The 19,213-nt window shown below is 55.5% G+C and overlaps 6 protein-coding genes across 17 annotated transcripts; 2 read left to right on the top strand and 4 right to left on the bottom strand.

Annotated features, from left to right (window-relative positions):
• The first annotated feature begins 126 nt into the window (after positions 1 to 126).
• On the top strand, positions 127 to 2,252 carry rrp36 (ribosomal RNA processing 36). Of its 2 annotated transcripts, none has more exons than XM_085911928.1 (8): positions 127 to 320; positions 504 to 823; positions 1,050 to 1,167; positions 1,252 to 1,318; positions 1,426 to 1,530; positions 1,681 to 1,755; positions 1,823 to 1,940; positions 2,019 to 2,252. In XM_085911928.1, the coding sequence occupies exons 2-8, from the start codon at positions 571 to 573 to the stop codon at positions 2,180 to 2,182; spliced, it is 900 nt and encodes a 299-aa protein (XP_085768054.1). In that variant the 5' UTR covers positions 127 to 320; positions 504 to 570; the 3' UTR covers positions 2,183 to 2,252. The 2 variants fall into 2 exon arrangements, with proteins under 2 accessions (XP_085768054.1, XP_085768053.1); XM_085911927.1 differs by having other exon boundaries at positions 128 to 320; positions 554 to 823.
• A 60-nt stretch (positions 2,253 to 2,312) lies between these two features.
• Positions 2,313 to 2,566, bottom strand: LOC147057553 (uncharacterized). The gene has a single exon (XM_085911535.1). The coding sequence runs from the start codon at positions 2,564 to 2,566 to the stop codon at positions 2,420 to 2,422; it is 147 nt and encodes a 48-aa protein (XP_085767661.1). The 3' UTR covers positions 2,313 to 2,419.
• A 669-nt stretch (positions 2,567 to 3,235) lies between these two features.
• LOC147057552 (myelin and lymphocyte protein-like) lies at positions 3,236 to 5,105 on the bottom strand. Of its 2 annotated transcripts, XM_085911932.1 has the most exons (4): positions 4,983 to 5,105; positions 4,463 to 4,630; positions 4,119 to 4,244; positions 3,236 to 3,936 (listed from the first exon to the last, which is right to left on the bottom strand). In XM_085911932.1, the coding sequence occupies exons 1-4, from the start codon at positions 5,103 to 5,105 to the stop codon at positions 3,862 to 3,864; spliced, it is 492 nt and encodes a 163-aa protein (XP_085768058.1). In that variant the 3' UTR covers positions 3,236 to 3,861. The 2 variants fall into 2 exon arrangements, with proteins under 2 accessions (XP_085768058.1, XP_085768057.1); XM_085911931.1 differs by having other exon boundaries at positions 3,236 to 4,244.
• Positions 5,106 to 6,356: 1,251 nt separating this feature from the next.
• Positions 6,357 to 8,338, bottom strand: snrpb2 (small nuclear ribonucleoprotein polypeptide B2). Of its 2 annotated transcripts, none has more exons than XM_085911929.1 (7): positions 8,200 to 8,338; positions 7,613 to 7,684; positions 7,338 to 7,510; positions 7,143 to 7,274; positions 7,017 to 7,052; positions 6,835 to 6,923; positions 6,357 to 6,690 (listed from the first exon to the last, which is right to left on the bottom strand). In XM_085911929.1, exons 2-7 carry the CDS (start codon positions 7,674 to 7,676, stop codon positions 6,531 to 6,533), a joined length of 654 nt encoding a protein of 217 aa, XP_085768055.1. In that variant the 5' UTR covers positions 7,677 to 7,684; positions 8,200 to 8,338; the 3' UTR covers positions 6,357 to 6,530. The 2 variants fall into 2 exon arrangements, with proteins under 2 accessions (XP_085768055.1, XP_085768056.1); XM_085911930.1 differs by having other exon boundaries at positions 8,195 to 8,334.
• kif16ba (kinesin family member 16Ba) lies at positions 7,837 to 15,127 on the top strand. 8 transcript variants are annotated; one of them, XM_085911906.1, is made up of 26 exons: positions 7,837 to 8,251; positions 8,882 to 8,962; positions 9,278 to 9,347; positions 9,428 to 9,541; positions 9,657 to 9,773; positions 9,842 to 9,939; positions 10,025 to 10,134; positions 10,304 to 10,446; positions 11,168 to 11,336; positions 11,409 to 11,537; positions 11,608 to 11,783; positions 11,876 to 11,941; positions 12,027 to 12,086; positions 12,170 to 12,289; positions 12,354 to 12,405; positions 12,507 to 12,647; positions 12,711 to 12,793; positions 12,886 to 12,974; positions 13,063 to 13,116; positions 13,209 to 13,889; positions 13,957 to 14,097; positions 14,193 to 14,289; positions 14,369 to 14,497; positions 14,568 to 14,657; positions 14,728 to 14,811; positions 14,903 to 15,127. In XM_085911906.1, exons 2-26 carry the CDS (start codon positions 8,916 to 8,918, stop codon positions 15,053 to 15,055), a joined length of 3,213 nt encoding a protein of 1,070 aa, XP_085768032.1. In that variant the 5' UTR covers positions 7,837 to 8,251; positions 8,882 to 8,915; the 3' UTR covers positions 15,056 to 15,127. The 8 variants fall into 8 exon arrangements, with proteins under 8 accessions (XP_085768032.1, XP_085768031.1, XP_085768036.1 ...); XM_085911905.1 differs by lacking the exon at positions 7,837 to 8,251 and adding an exon at positions 8,314 to 8,352; XM_085911910.1 differs by lacking the exon at positions 7,837 to 8,251 and adding an exon at positions 8,329 to 8,352 and having other exon boundaries at positions 9,199 to 9,347.
• A 363-nt stretch (positions 15,128 to 15,490) lies between these two features.
• LOC147057549 (dynein regulatory complex subunit 4-like) lies at positions 15,491 to 19,194 on the bottom strand. 2 transcript variants are annotated; one of them, XM_085911918.1, is made up of 10 exons: positions 19,077 to 19,194; positions 18,858 to 18,968; positions 18,412 to 18,609; positions 18,096 to 18,302; positions 17,977 to 18,031; positions 17,352 to 17,716; positions 17,195 to 17,281; positions 16,925 to 17,116; positions 16,791 to 16,856; positions 15,491 to 16,721 (listed from the first exon to the last, which is right to left on the bottom strand). In XM_085911918.1, exons 1-10 carry the CDS (start codon positions 19,077 to 19,079, stop codon positions 16,608 to 16,610), a joined length of 1,398 nt encoding a protein of 465 aa, XP_085768044.1. In that variant the 5' UTR covers positions 19,080 to 19,194; the 3' UTR covers positions 15,491 to 16,607. The 2 variants fall into 2 exon arrangements, with proteins under 2 accessions (XP_085768044.1, XP_085768042.1); XM_085911916.1 differs by having other exon boundaries at positions 18,858 to 19,125.
• Positions 19,195 to 19,213: the final 19 nt, after the last annotated feature.

The following is a 19,213-nucleotide window of genomic DNA, read 5'->3' as shown; positions in this document are numbered from 1 at the left end:
TGCAGAAAAGGGGTGGAAACGTCTGTTCCATCGATCCGTGTGTGTTTGTTCCTTTGTCTGTCTGTCTGTCTGTCAGAACAGAGCGCTCACTTGATCCGCGTGGTGACGCTGGCGCTCCCTTTATTGTGAAGGCAGGCGGAAGAACCACCTGGAAGTGACGTCTCCAACTTGGCAAGGAAAAGCTAACGTAGCCTTTGCTAATGATGAGCGAAAGGTTTGGCAGCATGACTTCACGGTTGTTTGACTTTTTTGCTGATTAAAACGTCGCCTGTTTGGTGGCGACCTCAAGTCCGCCGCCCGAAACTTTGTCAGCTTCTCAGGTAAACACGTTGATGGATGGCTGATTTTCTTCGACGCTCCTTTTCTTGTTGCTTGTCCATTAGCCCGGCAGTTTCAAATGCAAACGAGAAAGTGGGCAATAGCACCGGGCCCGTTGTTTGATGTTGTCCTTAGTAGCTTGTAGTCGAATTCTGACCGACCGACCGACGCGTTTTTCCCTGAAGTCCGATTGAAAGCTCAACTCGCCGTGCGTGCGTGCGTGCGTGCGTCTCAGCGTTGGAGGCCAACGAGATGGCCGATGTGCGTCGCGGCGGCCACCGAGAGGAGCGCAACTCGCTGATGTTGATGGCGCGAGGAAGACGACAAGCGCCTGAGGATGAGGAAGATCAGGTAGGATCGAACGAAGAGGAGGAGGAGGATCTGGTAGGACCTGTCGGAAGCGACGAGGAGGACGAATCCCATGACGAGGAAGAATCCGATGATGAGGAGGGGCCACATGATGAAGATGAGGCCGTCGAGTCAACGGCCTTGGAGATGAAAAAAGGTAAAGGACATCTTTTGTTTCAACTACAGATTCAAGGCCTTCCTCACCTGCCTGGCTTTCCAAATGGATTTGGTTTCGTCGTGGCTTCAGCCTGAACACAAACGTGTTCCTCAAAACATCGATCACATGGATTTGCCCAGAAGGAGGGCAATCCTTTTTTTGCTGGCGTTCCATTTGTTCTTGGCCCAATCTGAAGCGCTCTCTGCGTTGCCGGCCGTGCGTCCAGACTTGTCGGTGCTGCCGTTCGAGGACGTCCTGAAACTGCAGAGCTGCGTGGGCACCAAAGCGTCGGACCGGGTCGCCCGCGGCGCTCGGCCCTTGTGCAAGCGCCTCAATAAGAACAGGTGGGCTGGCTCCTCGCCGCGGCCGTCTGTCGGTCGGTCGTTCATTTTTCCTGAGGTCTTTTTTTCCTTTTTCTCTTCCCGCAGGCCAGCTGAGGTCTCCGCCAAAAAACGGGCGCCCTTCCTTCGCCAGGTGGTCGCCGTCAAGAAGACGGTGAGTGGGTGGGCAAGCCAGGCCAATTATTTTCTCTTCCATTTTCCTGGCCAAAGCGCAAGTAGGACCTCGGAGAGTGACTTCCAAACATTGCCTTTGTTTTGCAGACGGCCAGAGACCCTCGCTTCGACGACCTGTCAGGGGAGTACAAGGCGGACATCTTTGACAAGACCTACAGCTTCATCCACGACATCAGACGGCACGAAACGCAGGTACGGCGGCAGCCTTTGCTCACTTTGTTGTGTGTGTGTGTGGGGGGGAGAGACAATCTTGCGAGATAGTTTTTGTGCACTTCCAAATTGTCTGTTTGGCAAGTCCAAAAAATGGGTCCCATTTCTTTTCTTTCCCAAATGGACTCTCAGGTGATCCAAAAGCAGCTGAAGAAGAGCAAGAACGCCGACAAGAAAGAGCAGCTCAACGGCCTCCTCAGGAAGATGGTGAGTGCGCTCGATTGCCCGCCCGCCAGGGTTTACCTTTGTCGCCACGGTGTCGTCGTCCCGCCAGGCCGATCGGGAGCGAGCGCGGCAGAGTCGGGAGCGACAGCGGGCCGACCAGCTTCAGCACAAGAAGGAGCAGAGAGAACGGGCCCAGCGCGGCCATCGCCCCTTCTTCCTCAGCAAATGTACGTAAAACCACAGAGCCTGGCAAGTAGATTTCAAAAAGATAACTCGCGTGCCTCGGACCTTGTCCCGTTTTCCAGCCGAGCAAAAGAAGCGGCGCCTGGCGGACAGGTTCTCGGCGCTGAAGACGAGCGGCAAGCTGGATGCCTTCATGGGCAAGAAGAGGAAGCGCAACGCCGGCAAAGACCGCAGGAAGTTGCCGTGGGGACAGCAGCCCCGAGAGCAAAGCACCTCGCGCCCTTGAACGGATCCGGCAGCTGTTTGTTTGTCTTTAGCTGGAATAATAAAGCTTTTCTCAAATGTGCCCTTTAAAACAGCGCCCAAGCTCCTTTGGAAACATCGCCACTAATGCTAAGGAAGGAAAGCCCGACGAGACTTGTTGAGCTGCTTTATTGACCATCCCATTAGCGCGTTGGGATTGGTCCTCTTTCCACTGATGGAGGAAAAGCAAAACAGAAGTCTTTTTGTCGCGGGTTGTCAGTCAGTCGCCGCGCGTGCGCGTCTCTTGTCCCGTGGAGCGGACGGCATTCTTGACGGCGCGCTGCATCAGCCAGGTGGCCACGTGCACGCCCAGCAGGGCGCCGCCCGCCACCCAGGGCCAGTTGCGCCGCAGCCAGCCGCCTCTCATGGCGAGAGGCGCTACTCGCTCTTGGTGTTGCCGCCGGCGGGCTGGCGTGCCGCCGCGCTCTTGTACAAGTGGGGGCGGGCCTTGAGCTGGTACCAACCGGCGTGGATCAGAGCCAAACTGGTGCCCATCACAATCAGAACTTTGTAGTCGTGCCACAAGCCCATGGCGCCCACTGCCGAGCTGCGTCCGAGCAAAAGACAATTTACAGAGTCGTCGGGAGAAAAAGCAGCAAGTACATTGACGCCGTCTGTCCGTCCGTCCGTCCGTCCGTCCGTTTTGGTTTTCAGGAAATTCTGCAATGACAGTAGTCCGATCGCAACGCTATTGAGGACTGAATGATAGCGAATGATTGGCTCCCATTTGAGTAGGTGGCCAATGCGTCGGATGTGCAGTGATCAAGCGACCAGTGCCGCCTTCAAGTTGACATGAAGTCGGCGCTCACTCAGTCATCGTATTTCAATCGACAAATTCCGTTCAACATCCAAACAGACTCGTGACGTGTCTCTCGTTAAAGACAAATTGGCACTCTTCAACAGAGGCAAATGAGCGCTAAAAAAAAGAAAGTATATCACCTTCACAAACGAGGTAACGCTCCATCGGCGGCGGCGGCCATTTTTACCTAGAAGAGCGGAAGTGACGTCAAAGCGAAAGAGACGGAAACGCAGAGAAATAAAAGAACGCTTCGAGATGAGCGCTGTAAAGTGGGGCGTCATGATTATTCATAGAATTTGTTTTTATTATTGTTTTAAACATTTTAAGACCGGTGTAGATAGGGGAGGGAAGGAGGGAGGGAGTGAGGACAACACACGCACACACACACACACACCTCTGCTCTGCGCTGTCATAGCTTCATCCCATGAATTGAGTCAAAACATTCTTTACTATAAATATTTCACAAATGAACATCTTCTGGGATGAACGAATACAAATGTCACTAAACAGCATTAAATCGAGGTATATCAATAAATATGTCGAAAATGAACAAGTATAAATGAGCTCAATCATGTCAAGCGTTGAAAGATATAACAACAATAAATATGTATCAATGTCAGAATTCAGCCCTGTCAAACGTGTCATCAACGTACATGAACAATAGCAAACGGAAATAATGTCCAGTAAATCATCAATGTCATTGTGTCCCAAACGCGACTTGTCCTCCTCCCTCAATCAACAAATCCTAAAATAAGGCCAAATAAAGTCACAATACGCTTGCACCGTCCAATGGAACTCTTGCACGGACGAATAAATAGGTCCAATGCGTCAACGAGATTTCTTGCCAGCCGAATGGAAAAGTTCTAGAAGGTCTTCCAGCGCATGGCCGACAGGATGCTGTGCACAAAGTACAGCAGCGTGGCCGCGTACGAGAACACCTGTGAGCGTCGGACGGACACACAAAAGCACACACTTGTTGGACAGACGGCGTTTTCATTCACAACATGTTTCCATTTGAGAGCCTTTGTCCATTTTTATTGCCGATAATAAAGAACCTGGCTTCGCCTATGCGTGCATGAGCGTGCGCGTGTGAGAGTGACAGACAGACAGACAGACAGACCACTGCCGAAATGTCCAGCTGGTAGTACTGGAAGTTTCCGGCGTTCTCCATGTCCAGCGTAACTTTAGCCAAGGACACGGAAGCGCTGAGGTAGAAGACGGCGGCCGTCAGGTGATAGGCAAAATCCTGAAAGACAAGGAGCACCACGTTGTGCCGCAAGGTGGCGGTGCAACACCCAATTTGGCGTTTCCGCGTCGTCCGGCGCAGAGCAAATGGCCAATGCGTGTGGTCTGTTGGTTGCTCCTCCACCACTTGTTCGTTCGTGACTGTCATCGATGCTTACTTTTGCTCGCTCGCTCGCTTTTGCAGTGACGGCGTCAAAACGATTGCTTGTAGGTACTCACCGCTGCCGCCCAGCCGCTTTTGTTGGAGTGACACCCGCACAGGAACACGAGGCTCCACAAGAAGGTGGTGACAAAGCAGAAGACGCTGACCGACATCACCCAGCCCTGTGGGTTCTGGGGAACCACCAGCGTGCACGCCACCAGGATCCACACCAGACCCCCAAACACCTGCACGCGGCTCAGCGTTAAAGTCCTCAAGTCGCAGCCTCGTTTTTGTCGACCAAACGCCCAACGGCGTCGGACAAAATGGGTTTTTCCGATGTCAAAATCGTGACGCGGGCCATACGGACCCCCGTGCCCACTCCGATATTTGGCAGAATAACGTGCCTGCCGATAGCCGAATAATTCAACAAATATGTGTTGAATTTAAAAAAATCATAACGATAACTCGTCTTCGAATGAAAACAATTCCAAAGCTTTCCAAAAGTTCAGTCAAAGTGTGAACAGAAGAAAACCGTACGTGTAGCGAGTTCGCAGCATTGGATTAAGGGATGGAAGATGGAATAAAAGATGTTCTCACGAGTTCGGGAAGGTAGAGCACGTCCGGCAGAGTTGTGCACACAGCGGCACCTGCGGGAAGCTCCGGCATCGTTACTACCGTCACCGGGGCCGCCGGCTGCGGGTTGGCGCTGTTGGACGCCATCCACCCAGGGGGAGAACAAAAAAAAACAAACAAGTAGACTGCGAAGACAAGCAAGAACGACCGATGGCTGCTCGCCCGCCCGTTCAGCAAGTACAAGTGCAAATGCAAGTGCAAGCATCTCCCTCCTGCGGGCGGGCGCGCACAGCCGCCGCCGTCGTCGTCATGACAACCACTGGCCGGTCGCGTGACCGCCTCTGGCAAAAGACCGCTCAGCTCCGCTCAGCCCCGCTCAGCTCGCGTGTTTCGGTTGTGTTGCGCCAGCTGTCGCCGTGGAAACATGAGCAGAAAGTCAAGGCCGAAGAAATGCTCAAGAATGGATCCAAAGCCAATGCAAGTCATTCCTCTCCTTGGCAAACTAGATAGAACAGGTGTTGAGAGGGTTAGGGCTGCTTTTAGGACTAAAAACTTGAAGTTCAAATGAGCATCAAATCGGAGAATGAATGCGTTTCGCCGTTTGGATCCAAAAGTACTTTTCAAACGTCCACTGTCTTGCCATGGTTACTTACTTACCTACCTACCCATCGGCTGCCCAGCAACGACAACCATCACAAAGTCATCAATTGTTGATCAGGATCAAGTTTTCACGTCGCCACATGCATGTATGCATGCCTACGGTCATTTGATCTGACCCTCCACAAGAAAAACAAAACAACACCCGGCTTTGTTTTTGCGTTTAAAAAAAAAAAAAAGGATCAAATATCATAAAATAAATACATTGCTGAAAATATAAAAGGCGCACCACTCAAAATAGAACAACCGAGATCAACATGAGGCTCCAAAAAAAAAAACCCACACATGAAAAGTTAAAATCGTTGAATGAAATCAAATGGCAAATTTAGTCAAAGATGGGCAATTTCAGAAATGATCAGTTTTTGCTTGTTTCAATTCGACTTGTGGGAGTTGAATGAGATTTGTCTTCAGCAGCGCTTCAGTTGCTCACCTGCAAGTAACCTTGGACAAAAAAAGGCCACTTTCCAAGCATTGAGCGGCTGGCTGCTGCATGGCTCCATCTTGTGGACCTGCCCGTACGCGAGCGAAGCCTTTGTTTGTTCTTGTTTCATTTCGCCACTAAACTTGATTTCCAGGACACAGAAGACGGAAAAGAACATTCGAATTTTGAACTAGCCTACGACCAATGGACAAAACACATCAGGGAGGTTGCAAAGGATTCACACAAAAGCCAAAGAGGATAAATGACGTCTGTGGAGGCCATTTGCATCATCAACGAGTGACCACATTTACAATTTGAGTAAAAAAAAAACTTAATTTTATTTGGGTACTTTACAAAAAAGATGTACCTTAATAACAATTAAGTCGACCCCTGTGAACAAACAAACAAAAAAAAAAGTAGCAAAGGTAAAATGGAAATTGTCCGTTAGCGCCGTTGACGGGCGCGCGTGGGCCTTGGCGGCTGGCCGGCCGGCGCTACTTCTTGGCGAAGGTGATCTTCATGGCGCAGGTGGCAGTGATGCGGAAGCCTTGCAGGGCATCCTTGGCCACGCCCGCCTGCATCTCGCCTTCAAACTCCACAAAGGCGATGTCGTGCTTGCCGGGGACCAGACGCACCTCCTTGAAGCCCGGGAACCTCACGCACGCACGCACGCACACAAGCACACGGTTACGCACGCAAGCACGTCCACCCGCACGCAAGCACGTCCACCCGTACGCAAGCACGTCCACCCACCGACCGACCCACCCGCCCGCACGCACGCACGCAGATGCCACTTACTGGTTGAAGAGCATGGACAGCATCATTTCGTTGGTTTCCTCAGGCAGGTTGCTGAGGAACAGGATGTAGTTTGGCGGGTTGTCGGGAACCTGCAGAGTCAGTCAGTCAGTCAGCGCAGTCCTTCAAAGTTCCCTTTGAAATGGCTGGACGCCCACTTAAGCTAAGCCCGCGTGCGTACGTACCTGCGCGGCCGGAACATGAGCCGGAATCGACGGCACCTGAACACAAGGCCGCAAAACACAAAGTCACCACACCGGCCCCATAAGCGGGGGTGGCGGGGCACATCCCGGCGACGGCGGTTGGCTCACCGCCACGGCTTTCTTGGCCAGGGCGACGGCTTCCTGGGGTTTCTTCTTCTTGTCCTTCTTCTTGTCTCGGTCGCCGTGCGCCCCTTTCACCTTGGTGATGACCTCAGAGTCCGTCTTAGCGTACTGGATCCTCTGGCGGGAAGAGGAGAGCGGGCGCGTGGGTGAAAGGGCGGGACTGGGGGCGTGGGCGCCTACCATGGGCTTGTTGTAGAAGGGGAAGCCCTGCAGCTGGCGCAGGGCGTTGGTGGCGGCGGCCAGCTCCTTGAAGACCACAAAGGCCTGGCCCCTCATCTTCATGGTCTTCATGGCCACGATATCCAGGATCTGGCCAAACTGCGACAGGAGCGCGTACAGGGAGCGCTTCAACTCTGCACGAGAGACGTCAGCGTCGTTGGTTGGCTCTTCCTCACGAGCTACTTTGCACAACGCTGACCCAACAAAAACAAAGGAGGAGAAGTCCGACTACTCACCTTCTTTCTTGACTCTGTCATTGATGTTGTTGATGTAGATGGTGTGGTTGGGCCGGATGTCCATGACGGCGTCTACGGGGTTCAACATCAATCGATTACTCGGCATCACATCCATTGTCACGTGAACATAATCGTTCAAAGACAACAAATTGAGTAAATGTCCTCTGAGTGATACCGCTGAGCTGGATTTGAGTTCTTTTTCCCTCCCCGATGACTAAACAAAACATCCTTGGTTAACCAAACGTTTTTTTTCTATAGTCTACGCTTTGATGCCAATAAACGTGTATGCGATGGAATGATTCCGTTCGAAAACTACTCGATAGCAGTTTCAAATTGGGATTGCGACACGAGCGCGTTCTGAAGACCCACAATGCGCCGAGCCGCGTCCATTCAAAGCACTAGCCTAGCCTAGCCGATTAGCCGCCGTCGGTTGGCTGCGCCAGCGACTTTTGACCAAACCATCGCTCCACTTGTGACCGAACGCAGCCGCCACACAACTCGAATCGAAAGGCAAACTTTCTTGGACTCCAGGAGGCGCAAAAAGGAAGAAAGGAGCGAGAGGGGAAAAATCAGGCAACTCACTTTACCTCTCGCTGCCGCTTCTCACGCCGCCCGCCTCGCCTCGCCTTGCCTGACATGGTATGACCTGCGCTTTCGGGCAGCTTTATTATGGACTGCCACCAGCAGGACTGGAGGTGGAACTACAAGGTGATCGGGCCGGCCACAGATCTCGATCTCCAGTATGAATTCATTTGGTCCGCAAGTTATTGCTGCAAACTTGACTTGTACAGATTGAACTCAATGGTCATTTTCCAATCCGAAGCTGGATGGATGGATGGATGGATGGATGGATGGATGGATGGATGGATGGATGGATGGATGGATGGATGCATGGATGGATGGATGCATGGATGGATGGATGGGGTTCTGTGTCTGTGTCGGTCTAGTCGGAACGTCACTGATGACGTGTGAGGCACCACCGGCTCGTGTTGGCCAATCGCCACGCAGCTATCTATCTATCTATCTATCTATCTATCTATCTCTCTATCGCGCTCAGCCCTGCTAGCAGGCTAATGTTTTCTTCCTGCCGCCGGCTACTGCTGAGGCCCACGTCACAATTTCACCTTCCTGCCTGCCGGCCACTGCAATTGTGGTTGTTGTTTTTTTGTTTTGTTTTTTTGTCGGGTTGACTCCTTCGTGGTGCCGGTGCGTTTTATGGACGACGGTCCTTCTCCCGCGAGCGGCTAAGCAGCTTCCGTCTCCCCACAGCAGCCAAGCGGACCTGACAGTAGCGGGATGAGCCATGGCGTCGGTTCGGGTGGCTGTCCGAGTCCGACCCATGAACAAACGGTGAGCTTATGAAATACGATCCCAGTACGCACCAAATCGCAGCATATGCTCACGAGTCACAATAACAACACTTCTCTGCATTGTCATAATGACAACAATAACAATTTGGCCGCTCTGTCTTTCCTCCTGCAAAATGTTGTCACGGCAGCTGGTGAAGCTGCCGTGAACAGCAGCGGAACTTTCTTGAGCATTTTGCCTCCAGACCATGGCTGCTCATGCTTTTTTCCAACGTTTAGATAGCTCGGGGGCGGGGTTCGTTCGGCCCCTCCGACTCGTAGCTGACCGAGTGGACGCGTGTGTTGCTCGCTCTTCCAGGGAGAAGGACTTGTCGGCCAAGTGCATCATCAAGATGGACGGCGCCAAAACCTCCATCGCCAACCCAAAGGTGTCTGCCGCCGCCGCCGCCGTCGGCCAGTCAAGCGTGGAAAGGCGTCTGAAAGCTCATGGTCTACTTTGCCCCCAAAGCTCTCGGAAGGCGCGGCGGGGAACCCGAGCAGGGACTCCCTCAAGACCTTCACTTACGACTTCTCCTACGACTCGGCCGACTCCGGGAGCTCCGGCTTCGTCGCTCAGGAGAAGGTAAAGGCTCGCTGCTCGTTTGCGCCGGGAGAACGCGGACGACTTGAATTGGAGCAGATTGCCAGGAGGCTTTGTGAGGCGTAAAAGATCCGGGACGAGTCCTTGTGCGCGACAGGTCTTCCGAGATTTGGGCCGCGACGTGCTGAAGGCGGCCTTTGAGGGCTACAACGCCTGCGTCTTGGCCTACGGTCAGACGGGCTCCGGCAAGTCCTACACCATGATGGGCAATCCGGTAAGCCTGAGTCTCAGAGCAGAAGGATGGACCCTCCTTTCCTATTTTGCAAATTGTGACCATTTCAGGGAGACGCCGGTCTGATCCCACGGATCTGCCAGGGTTTGTTCGGCCGCATCGACGACGACGCTCGACGGGACGAAGCTTCCTTCCGCACGGAAGTCAGGTGATCCTCGCTCGGCCGAGGCTCTCTCTCTCTCTCTCGCCTGGACGGCCCCGGGACGCGCCGCTCATCCGTTGGCTCGTCGCAGCTACCTGGAGATCTACAACGAGCGCGTGAGGGACCTTCTGAGGAGGAAGTCCGCTCAGACCTGCAACCTGAGGGTCAGGGAGCACCCCAAAGACGGACCTTACGTCCAAGGTCAGACTTTCTTTTACTATTGTCGGAACGGGCCTCGTGGAGCTTAGTTAGCCTCCGGGCCGTGGGGGCCTTGAAAAACAAATAGCGAGCGGCAGCACGGTCAGCCGGAAGAAAACGTACTCACGAGCGCGGGGCGGGGCCTCCTTCCGATCGGCCCGTGTGACTTCAGATCTGTCCAAGCATCTGGTGCAGAACTACGGCGACGTGGAGGAGCTGATGGAGGCGGGAAACATCAAGCGCACCACCGCCAGCACCGGCATGAACGACACCAGCAGCCGCTCGCACGCCATCTTTACCGTCGACTTCACCCAGGTCTGGAAAAATCCAAACATTCAAGCCCCACACAAAAGCGTGGAAAATATTGCGCACAAACGTGTTACCGATGAAATTGAAAGACAAAATAAGACCAAATTCATTTTCACGCCGCCGGCGCTTTGAAAATCCCAAAACACAGACTGAGCGCTCGGTTGGAGCGGACTGTGATGGCTCCTGCTTTGCGCCGCCACATAAAAGAGACAACGTCAAGGTGATCATAGGAAAGTACGTAGGCCTTTTGTAGGCTCGTCTCACGAGCCCTGCCCAGCCAGGCAGGCAGGCAGGCAGCCACGCAGTCAGCCAGCCACGCAGTCAGCCAGCCAGCGGCAGGGTGCTCCTCACTCCTTTCACATGGTCAGTGGGCTGGGCTGGGCCGCGCTGGTCCGAGCCCATCTGCTCCAGTTGTGGGCCTTCTTCTCCACAGAAAGGCTGCCGGACTTTACAAGAAATGACATGGTCATAGAAAGGCGAATGACATTTTCGGAAAAGATTTGACATCCGGCACTGGATTAAATTGGAAGAACAAAAACAAAAACTATTTGCAATCGCGTGCCTTTGACTCCTTTGGTGTTGCTACGTTTTTCTTCTTTTTTACGCTTAAAATCGAATAAATCTTGTACTTTTTGAAATGACTAATTGCAAAGCGCACAATTTGTAAAAAAAAAAAAAAAAAAATTGTCGCTCCACTCAGATTTCAAATCCGTCTTTTGTTGTCCAGGCCAAGTTTGACGCCCAGATGCCCAGCGAGACGCTGAGCAAGATCCACCTGGTGGATCTGGCGGGCAGCGAACGCGCCGACGCCACCGGCGCCGCCGGCGTCCGCCTCAAGGAAGGCGCCAACATCAACAAGTCGCTGGTCACGCTGGGCAACGTCATCTCCGCCCTGGGTCAGAAGCCCGCAGCCGGCAAATTTCAAAAGGCACACCCGCAGCCATGCCCTCTTTTTTTGGGTCACGTAGCCGACCTCTGCGCTGACCCCGACGGCGGCCAGAAGAGGAAGTCGCTCTTCGTGCCCTACAGAGACTCCGTCTTGACGTGGCTGCTGAAGGACAGCCTGGGCGGCAACTCCAAGACCATCATGATCGCAAGTACGCCGCCGGCTCGAGTTGAAGTCCAGTCGAACCGCGGCCCTGACTGGTTTCTTTTGCCCCTCCCCAGCCGTGTCCCCCGCCGACGTCAACTACGGCGAGACGCTCAGCACGCTGCGCTACGCCAACAGAGCCAAGAACATCATCAACAAGCCCACCGTCAACGAGGACGCCAACGTCAAGCTGATCCGAGAGCTGCGGGCGGAGATCGCGCGACTCAAAACGCTTCTGGTTCGGGGCGACCGGGTGAGGGTCGGCGCCGGGCCGGGCCGAGCCGAGCGGGGCGCCCCTCGGCGTCACGTCGCGTCACCATCCGTGGCTGTGCTCATTTTTTTCAGGTCGCTGCCTTGGACTCACCCACCGCGCTCAGCATGGAGGAGAAGCTGCACCGGAGCGAAGCCAGGGTCGGCGCACGTTCCGTCCATCTCATTTTGGCTGGACCTAGGTTACCTGCCTTGCATGAGAGGGACGCTGTGTGTGTGTGTGCAGGTGCTGGAGCTGACAAAGGAGTGGACCAACAAGTGGAGTGAGACGCAGAACATCCTCAAGGTACTGCTTTGTGCTCTGTCTGCTGCCGCGCCGCGCCGCTCGCTGGCTGGCTGGCTCAAGCGCCGGCCGCCGTTGGCACTCAGGAGGAGACGCTGGCGCTGCGCAAGGAGGGCACGGGCGTGGTCCTGGACTCGGAGCTGCCTCACCTCCTGGCCATCGACGACGACCTCCTCAGCACCGGCATCATCCTCTACCACCTCAAGGTCCGAAACACGGCGCCGCCGCCGGCAACGCGCTCCGCCCTGTCTGACGTGCTTCTTTGGTCAGGAGGGCCCGACGTACGTGGGCAGAGAGGACGGCGCCGGTGAGCAGGACATCGGTGAGCCTGGCTCGAGGCGGGACGCTTCCAAATGACGTTCCAATCGCAGGCTGGCGCTTCTTTTTGAAAAGTAACTGAAGGTTGACTCGAAAACCCCGCAGTGGTCCACGGCGCCGACGTGGAAAGCCAGCACTGCGTGTTTGACAACAGCGGCGGGACGGTGACGCTGGTGCCGCTGGCCGCCGCCGCGCTCTGCTGCGTCAACGGGAGACGTGTGGCCACGCCCACGCGGCTCAATCAAGGTGGGGCTCCGGGGGCCCGGGCGGACTTGAGAAGCTCATTTGACCCACCCGCTGTCTTGGCAGGCGCCGTGGTCCTGCTGGGCAGGACCAACATGTTCCGCTTCAACCACCCCAAAGAGGCGGCAAAGCTGCGGGAGAAGCGCAAGGTGGGCACTTGTTCCTCTTCCTTGCTGAAGCTGGCGCCATCAGCCGCAGTCACACGGCAGGCCTCGTCCGTCCGTGTGTTCCCCTCCCGCAGAGCGGCCTCTCGTCCACCTTGGGCCTGTCGGCGAGCGACCTCTCCAAGTCCTGCGACAACCTCTCGGCCGTCATGCTCTACAACCCGGGGTGACGCAATTCCGTTGGCTTTGCCTGCGTGCGTGCGCTAAATTGCAAAAACAATCCATGCTAAGTTGGCTTTGCGCGGCGCCACCAGGAGGGAGCTGGAGCGTCGGCAGCGCGAGGAGCTGGACAGGTTGGAGCTGACCAGGTACGTGCGGCAACTTCCTTCCCTCCCTCCCTCCCTCCCTCCCTCCCGGCCGCCCTCACAGAGCCGCCGCTATGGCTTTTGCGCGAGGACAGGCATCAGATCAAGCAGATGGAGGCCAAGCAGCGCAGCGAGAAGGCCAAGCTGCAGCGCCTCCGGCGGGAGGTGGAGAGCCGGCGCAAGGAGTCGGAGGAGGCGCACCGGAGGATCCTGCGCCAGGAGGAAAGCCTGCGCCGCCGCAGCCGCGACATGGAGAGCCGCCTACGAGACTTCCTGGAGGAGAAGCGGCGCTTTGACCTGCTCAGACGAGCCGACCGGGAACTCCCGCCGCCCCAAGAGGAGCTCCTCAGAGAGCTGCCACAGCCGGAGCGTCTGGAGGCGGCGCGAGTGAGCCACAACAAAGGCGCCGACGCTGCCGCCGCCGTCACTCTCTTTAGCAGTGAGGAGGAGAAACGGCCGCCGGCTCCTGTCACTTCTCCCGGCCTCCCCGACCACCCAAATTCTCCAGGCCTGGACAACCTCCTAGACCACCCAAATTCTCCGGGCCTGGAGGAGAAGCTTCGGGTCCGGCGATTGCAGGAGGACAAGGGAGAAGAGATCTGGCACAAGAAGCAGCAGATACACACAGAACACTCGGTCCCCGACACCCAGGACTACCCGGGGCCAGAGCGGGGCCTGGCTATGGAACTGGACTCGCACGGATGGTTATCTCCTCACGTAGATGCAGTCAGTCGGCTGGATTCCAAGTGCCCGACGGACAGGGAACAACCGGTCGAGTACGGACGCGTCGAAAAGCCGCTTCCCGCCGCCGCCGCTTTTTATGTGCCGCTTTGGTTCCGACAGGGTCGCGCCGAACATCCAGAAGTTGAGTCGCCACGTCGGCCGAGGGGAGGAGGAGACTTTGGCGGCGGGCGTCGACAACAGCTCGCCGGCGACGGGCCACGTGCCGACGCGCGACGTGGTCGTTCCGCTCTCAGACCACAGGTACACAACTTGAGGTCCGCTAAGCGCAGGGTCGGACTGCGGCTCCGCCTTAATTTCGGGTGGTTGCGAGAGAGACGCTGATGTCGCCCAAACAGGATCGACATTGAAGAGGAGGTTGAGCGGAGGCTACGCCGCTTCAACCTCAAAACAAGCAGTCCCGTGATGGACCTGGACCCGTCTCACTCACCACAGGTGGGTCTTTGCGCCGTACGTAGTCTGGGCTCGTGTGAACTTGCTTCTGGAGTTGACAATCGGCGTTACCGGCCGGCAGTGTGGCGGCGTTGCCCAGCCTCCTCCTCTTTGTCCTGGCGCGGTGGGCGAGGGAAGCGTCCGGGTCAATATCCCTCGCTACGTCCTCCGAGGCCAGGGCAAGGATGAGCATTTTGAGTTTGAGGTCAAGGTGGGTCTCGCCCCCCCCCCCCCCCAAGCCTCATTTGGAAGTGCTCAAAGTTGATCTCTCGTTGTGACAGATGAGCGTCAAGGACGAGACGTGGACAATCTTCCGTCGCTACAGCCGCTTTCGAGAGATGCACAAGAGTCTCAAGTCGAAATATCCGCAGGTCACTCGCCGCCCTTTTGGTGATCTTTGAATTGATGTCACCGATGATGTCACGGATAATGTCATTGCAGCTGGCAATTCTGGACTTCCCTCCCAAAAAATTATTTGGAAACAAAGATGAGAAAATGGTTGCTGAACGCAGGAATCAGCTGGAGGTAACAGCAAACTTGTATTTTCAAAACACGCATCTCCTACACACACACACACACAGCAAGCAGACTTGTGAAGGCGGCACGTGTGTTGCAGCGCTACCTACGAAGCGTGTTTGAGGTGATGTCTGCGGCGTCCGGGTCGCCGCTGCGGCAGGATGACTTTCCTGTGTCCAAACGCTGCGTGTGTGAGCTGTCTCCCTTCTTCAAGAAAGGCGTCTTTGAGAGCGGTCGCCACGGAACCGGCTGAGCGGGTGCTCCCGCGGGACCTTTTCACTCGGCCAATAAACTTAGCAGCTTGTGGCTGTGTTTTATTGTTTAAGCAGTGACGTGCTGTGAGCTTCATGACTGGGGAGGCACTGACGTCATTTCTCAACCCCCCCCCCCAGGTCAAATTTGACTTCAGTACATCCCACATTTAGGTGACTAACAACACTCAGGACATGTGATGTGAATGACAAATACTAGGAAGGAGGGCAAGCAAAAAGTCCAACTAGTGTGGAGAGCAGCATGAGACTCAAAGAGTGGCTGGCGTGAGTTCATCAGAGCAACAGCCTGTCTCTGAGTCTGCTGCTTTTGGAACGTTCAAACACACTGCAACCTGGGTGAGAAGGCTCTGGAGAGATGTTATTTGCACCTTTCCTGGTCCTGGACAGGTACAAAGAATTGCCCCCCCCCCACACACACACACACACACACAGATCCTTTTAAAAAAAAAATATATATATATATATATAAATCAAATCATCAAAAATCATGGTCAAAGCTTCACAGAAAGTGAAAAGTGCCACACCTGCCCTCACCCCCACTTTGTGATTGGCTGCTTGATCTGTGATGTCACTTGTACACCCCATTAGGTGCCACCATTTTCAGGTGTTCCTAATCACAGGCCACTTCAACTAGGGAAAAAGCTTACACCCGCCCTCAACACCACCTCCTGATTGGCTGCTTGATCTGTGATGTCACTTGTACACCCCATTAGGTGCCACCATTTTCAGGTGTTCCTAATCACAGGCCACTTCAACTAGGGAAAAAGCTTACACCCGCCCTCAACACCACCTCCTGATTGGCTGCTTGATCTGTGATGTCACTTGTACACTCCATTAGGTGCCACCATTTTCAGGTGTTCCTAATCACAGGCCACTTCAATTAGGGAAAAAGCTTACACCCGCCCTCAACACCACCTCCTGATTGGCTGTTTGATCTCTGACATCACTTGGACACTCCATTAGGTACACCGCCATTTTCAGGTGTTCCTACTAGCAGGCCACTTTATTAGGGAAAATTCATGGTCAAAGCCTAAATGAAAGTGAAAAGTGCCACACCCGCCCTCACCCCCACTTTCTGATTGGCTGTTTGATGTTTGACGTCACTTGGACACTCTATTAGGTACACCACCATTTTCAGGTGTACCTAATCACAGGCCACTTCATTAGGGAAAAATCTTAAGTGAAAGTGCCACACCCGCCCTCACCCCCACTTTCTGATTGGTTGGTGGATCTGTGACGTCACTCGGACACTCCATTAGGTACGCCGCCATTTCCGTTGGCTGGCTTCTCCGAACGAATCGTCTTTGGTTTGAAAAGAACGATAAAAATTCTGCGATTTTGGTTCAAAATGAGACAAAAAATGAAAAGGAAAATGACTATCATAAAAACAATTGAATTTGTTTTTGGGGAGGCGTATCTAACAATTGGTGGCATTTGCCTTTTGCACTTGTCCAGCTGACTTTGGACTTTCCTCCCAAATCAAAAAGTGGAAAAAAAAGAAAGAGCGGCTGCGCCCGACCCAGGAAGGTGCAACTAGTGCGCGTGCTGTCCGAGGACGAGCGGCACGTCTGCTAGCGGGAACTGGTAGGACGGGACGCCCAGCGCGTCCAGGCCGCGGCGGCACGTCCCCGCCAAGGTGGTGTACTCCTGAAGAGACAAGGGGCTCAAAACACTTTCTTCAATTGCTTCCCTACACACACACACACACACACTTACGTGACATTGGCGATCGAGGTCTTCCTGCAGCGTCCTGACGGTGGCCCCTTTGGACTGCAGCGTTCCCTGCAAGCAGGAAGGAGAGTCCGGATGTCACGCGACCACGAGCGAGGCCCAGCCAGTCGCGGCCGTACCCCAAGTTTGTCGGCGGGCGCCGTGCCATCGGCGGCGAGCGCGGCCAGCAGCTGCGCCTCCGTCTTCTCCACCGAGCGACTCAGCAGCGCCATCTTGCGGTCCAGCAGCATTTCCTTCAGGCCGCTCCTTTGCTGGACCTCCAGCAGGACCTGCGTCTGCTTCATCAGCAGCGCGTCGCGCTCCTCCTCCACCTGTCCAGGGCGGAGCGGGCGGGTGGGCGGGGGGCGTCTGCACGCAACACCGATGCCACAGCGGCGCCACACTCTCACCTGCTCAAAAGCCGTGACGAGCAGGTCTCGCTCCAGGACCAGCTCCTCCAGCCGCTCCTCCAGTTGCTTGACGCGGGCGTCGCCGGCCTGGAGTACAACGTCCGCGAGAAGCACCTCGTCAACACAGAGTGGGATGGGGTTAGGACGGGTGACGTACCGCCTGCTGGGAGCGAGCTCGTCGGTGGCCCTCCAGCCGGTGGCGCAGGCCCGGGAGGTTCCCCTCGGCCTCCCGCAGGGAAGCGGCCAGATGCGCGTTGCGCTTCTCCGCCTCGTCCAGGCGACCTTCGGCGCGGGCTCGACACGTCGCGGCCGCCGAGGCCTCGGCTCGGAGCGTTTTGCCGTCGTGCACCAATTTGCTCTGCGCGGCGCCGAAGAATTCCCGAGCCGCTACCGACTTTTGGCGCCGGCGGTCCGCCAGCGAGCGGAGCCGCCGGCTCATCTTGTCCTCCAGCGCCGCCTGCGTCTTGTGACTCTCGGCCTGCCGCATCTGCTCCATCTTCTCGGCGTACTTGGCCTCCACCTCTAAGAAGCAAAATGAATAGCAAACAATAGCTTGGCTCTTTCCACTCCAGGACTGAAGTGAGCCCTCGATTTGTCATTTTTTTCGATTCGAACAATGACAAAACTACCAGCGTAAGCAGACACCACTATTTATTTATGATGGGAAAAACCTTTGACCGTTAGCAAGTGCTAGCTTAGTAGCGATTTCCTGCCTCTGAGAGGTCGGTTCTGGCTGGTTTTTCTCAAATAATGACCATGGCTTTTGGAGTAACAAAATTCACCTGCGATCCTTTTTTCGTAGTTGTTGCTGAGCTCCATCAGCTCCACTTGATGCTTCTGTGGAGGACAGTGCAAAGAGTCTCAGGTGTCTCGGAGCACCTTCGAAACTTTCAGAACATACCAGTTTGAGCTCTCGGACGCATTTGTGTCCGGCGAGCTTGTCGCGGCGAGCCTCCGCCTGCGCGTCGTGCGCGTGCCTGCGCAGACGCAGCTCGGCTTCGGCGTGGCGCCCGCGAGCGAGCCACGCGGCCGCGCCGCCGCGCATCTTCTCGTCAGCTGCCGCCGCCCGCTGCTCAGACAGGACGTGCTTCAGCTTCTGCTTGTACACCTGCGAAAGAAGGGAGGCGCAGGGCAGGGATAGAAAAAGAGCAAAGGGGGGCGAGCACGGGGGTCAAGCACGAGGGTCACGAGACGGAGGGTCAAGAGGCCGGCCTCACGTTGAGCTCGATACGGTGCCGTCGGTCGGCGTCGTCCTTCTCCCGGCTTCGGGTACCCAGTTGCGCCCGCGTCTCCTCCAGGAGGCGCTTGCTCACCTCCCAAGAGCTTTCGATCTTGTCGCGCTCCAGCTGGAAGAATGTCCTCTCCTCGCGCTCGCGCTCCAGCTCCTCGCGCAGGCGAATGACGTGCTCCTCCAGCTGCGCACGCGCACGCGCACAGCAAAGGCGCCCGTTTTTAGCCGGGTGTTCGGCATGCAAGTGGAAAGTTGGACGATAGAACGTGACAACGTTTGCCTTGGAGAATGTGTGATAAGCCTCCGTCTCTTTTCTCGAACCGGAAATAAAGTGAAACACTGAAAATAAACAATGGGCCAGTTCGATTGTCTGGCATTGAATTCGACTTTGACCACGTGAACCTAAGTAGCATTAGCCTAGCTGCGAGTTACCTGCTCCTTGGACATGTCTTCCATGGAAAGGACGTCCACGGCTTCTTCTACCGACTTTTCCCCCTTGGTCGCCTTCTTCTTCTTCCTCGACACCTTTTCACTTTTGGGCGGCTGAACGCACGCACGCACGCGCACGCACACGCATGAGCCAACAGCTAGCTTCTGCGCACGGTCGCTTCGTAAGTTGGGAGAACAAAAGAGTGGCCTCCGGCTCCTCACCATGGCGGAATGTCCAGAAGCGAGGCGCCGGGTCGGGCGCGAGTCTTGAGGTACCGGGGCGGGCGCGAGCCAACAAGGCGCTCGCTCGCTCGCTCGCTCGCTCGCTCGTCAACAGCCCACGGCTGTCATGGCAACGG

The sequence above is a fragment of the Syngnathus leptorhynchus genome, chromosome 5, assembly GCF_054491065.1.
Source record: "Syngnathus leptorhynchus isolate UIUO chromosome 5, UIUO_Slep, whole genome shotgun sequence".
In the NCBI taxonomy this organism is placed as follows: domain Eukaryota; kingdom Metazoa; phylum Chordata; class Actinopteri; order Syngnathiformes; family Syngnathidae; genus Syngnathus; species Syngnathus leptorhynchus.
The sequence above is the reverse complement of the archived record's forward strand: the minus strand, read 5'-3'. Positions and strand labels throughout refer to the sequence as shown.

What these genes read in the sequence shown, in the direction of transcription:
- LOC147057552 (XM_085911931.1), bottom strand. Translation starts at nt 5,105, where the DNA reads ATGGCGTCCAACAGCGCCAACCCGCAGCCGGCGGCCCCGGTGACGGTA. An exon ending in TGCTCTACCTTCCCGAACTC is followed by an intron (nt 4,631 to 4,982) that starts GTGAGAACATCT and finishes AGCCGCGTGCAG; the next exon opens with GTGTTTGGGGGTCTGGTGTG. An exon ending in AAAGCGGCTGGGCGGCAGCG is followed by an intron (nt 4,245 to 4,462) that starts GTGAGTACCTAC and finishes CTTGTCTTTCAG; the next exon opens with GATTTTGCCTATCACCTGAC.
- LOC147057553 (XM_085911535.1), bottom strand. Translation starts at nt 2,566, where the DNA reads ATGAGAGGCGGCTGGCTGCGGCGCAACTGGCCCTGGGTGGCGGGCGGC.
- LOC147057549 (XM_085911916.1), bottom strand. Translation starts at nt 19,079, where the DNA reads ATGGTGAGGAGCCGGAGGCCACTCTTTTGTTCTCCCAACTTACGAAGC. An exon ending in GGCACCGTATCGAGCTCAAC is followed by an intron (nt 18,303 to 18,411) that starts GTGAGGCCGGCC and finishes CTTCTTTCGCAG; the next exon opens with GTGTACAAGCAGAAGCTGAA. An exon ending in GAGCTCGCTCCCAGCAGGCG is followed by an intron (nt 17,282 to 17,351) that starts GTACGTCACCCG and finishes GTTGTACTCCAG; the next exon opens with GCCGGCGACGCCCGCGTCAA.
- snrpb2 (XM_085911929.1), bottom strand. Translation starts at nt 7,676, where the DNA reads ATGGACATCCGGCCCAACCACACCATCTACATCAACAACATCAATGAC. An exon ending in CCTTCTACAACAAGCCCATG is followed by an intron (nt 7,275 to 7,337) that starts GTAGGCGCCCAC and finishes TCTTCCCGCCAG; the next exon opens with AGGATCCAGTACGCTAAGAC. An exon ending in TGGCCAAGAAAGCCGTGGCG is followed by an intron (nt 7,053 to 7,142) that starts GTGAGCCAACCG and finishes CCTTGTGTTCAG; the next exon opens with GTGCCGTCGATTCCGGCTCA.
- rrp36 (XM_085911928.1), top strand. Translation starts at nt 571, where the DNA reads ATGGCCGATGTGCGTCGCGGCGGCCACCGAGAGGAGCGCAACTCGCTG. An exon ending in GGCCTTGGAGATGAAAAAAG is followed by an intron (nt 824 to 1,049) that starts GTAAAGGACATC and finishes CCGTGCGTCCAG; the next exon opens with ACTTGTCGGTGCTGCCGTTC. An exon ending in AAGCGCCTCAATAAGAACAG is followed by an intron (nt 1,168 to 1,251) that starts GTGGGCTGGCTC and finishes CTCTTCCCGCAG; the next exon opens with GCCAGCTGAGGTCTCCGCCA.
- kif16ba (XM_085911906.1), top strand. Translation starts at nt 8,916, where the DNA reads ATGGCGTCGGTTCGGGTGGCTGTCCGAGTCCGACCCATGAACAAACG. An exon ending in TTCTGGTTCGGGGCGACCGG is followed by an intron (nt 11,784 to 11,875) that starts GTGAGGGTCGGC and finishes CATTTTTTTCAG; the next exon opens with GTCGCTGCCTTGGACTCACC. An exon ending in AGACGCAGAACATCCTCAAG is followed by an intron (nt 12,087 to 12,169) that starts GTACTGCTTTGT and finishes GTTGGCACTCAG; the next exon opens with GAGGAGACGCTGGCGCTGCG.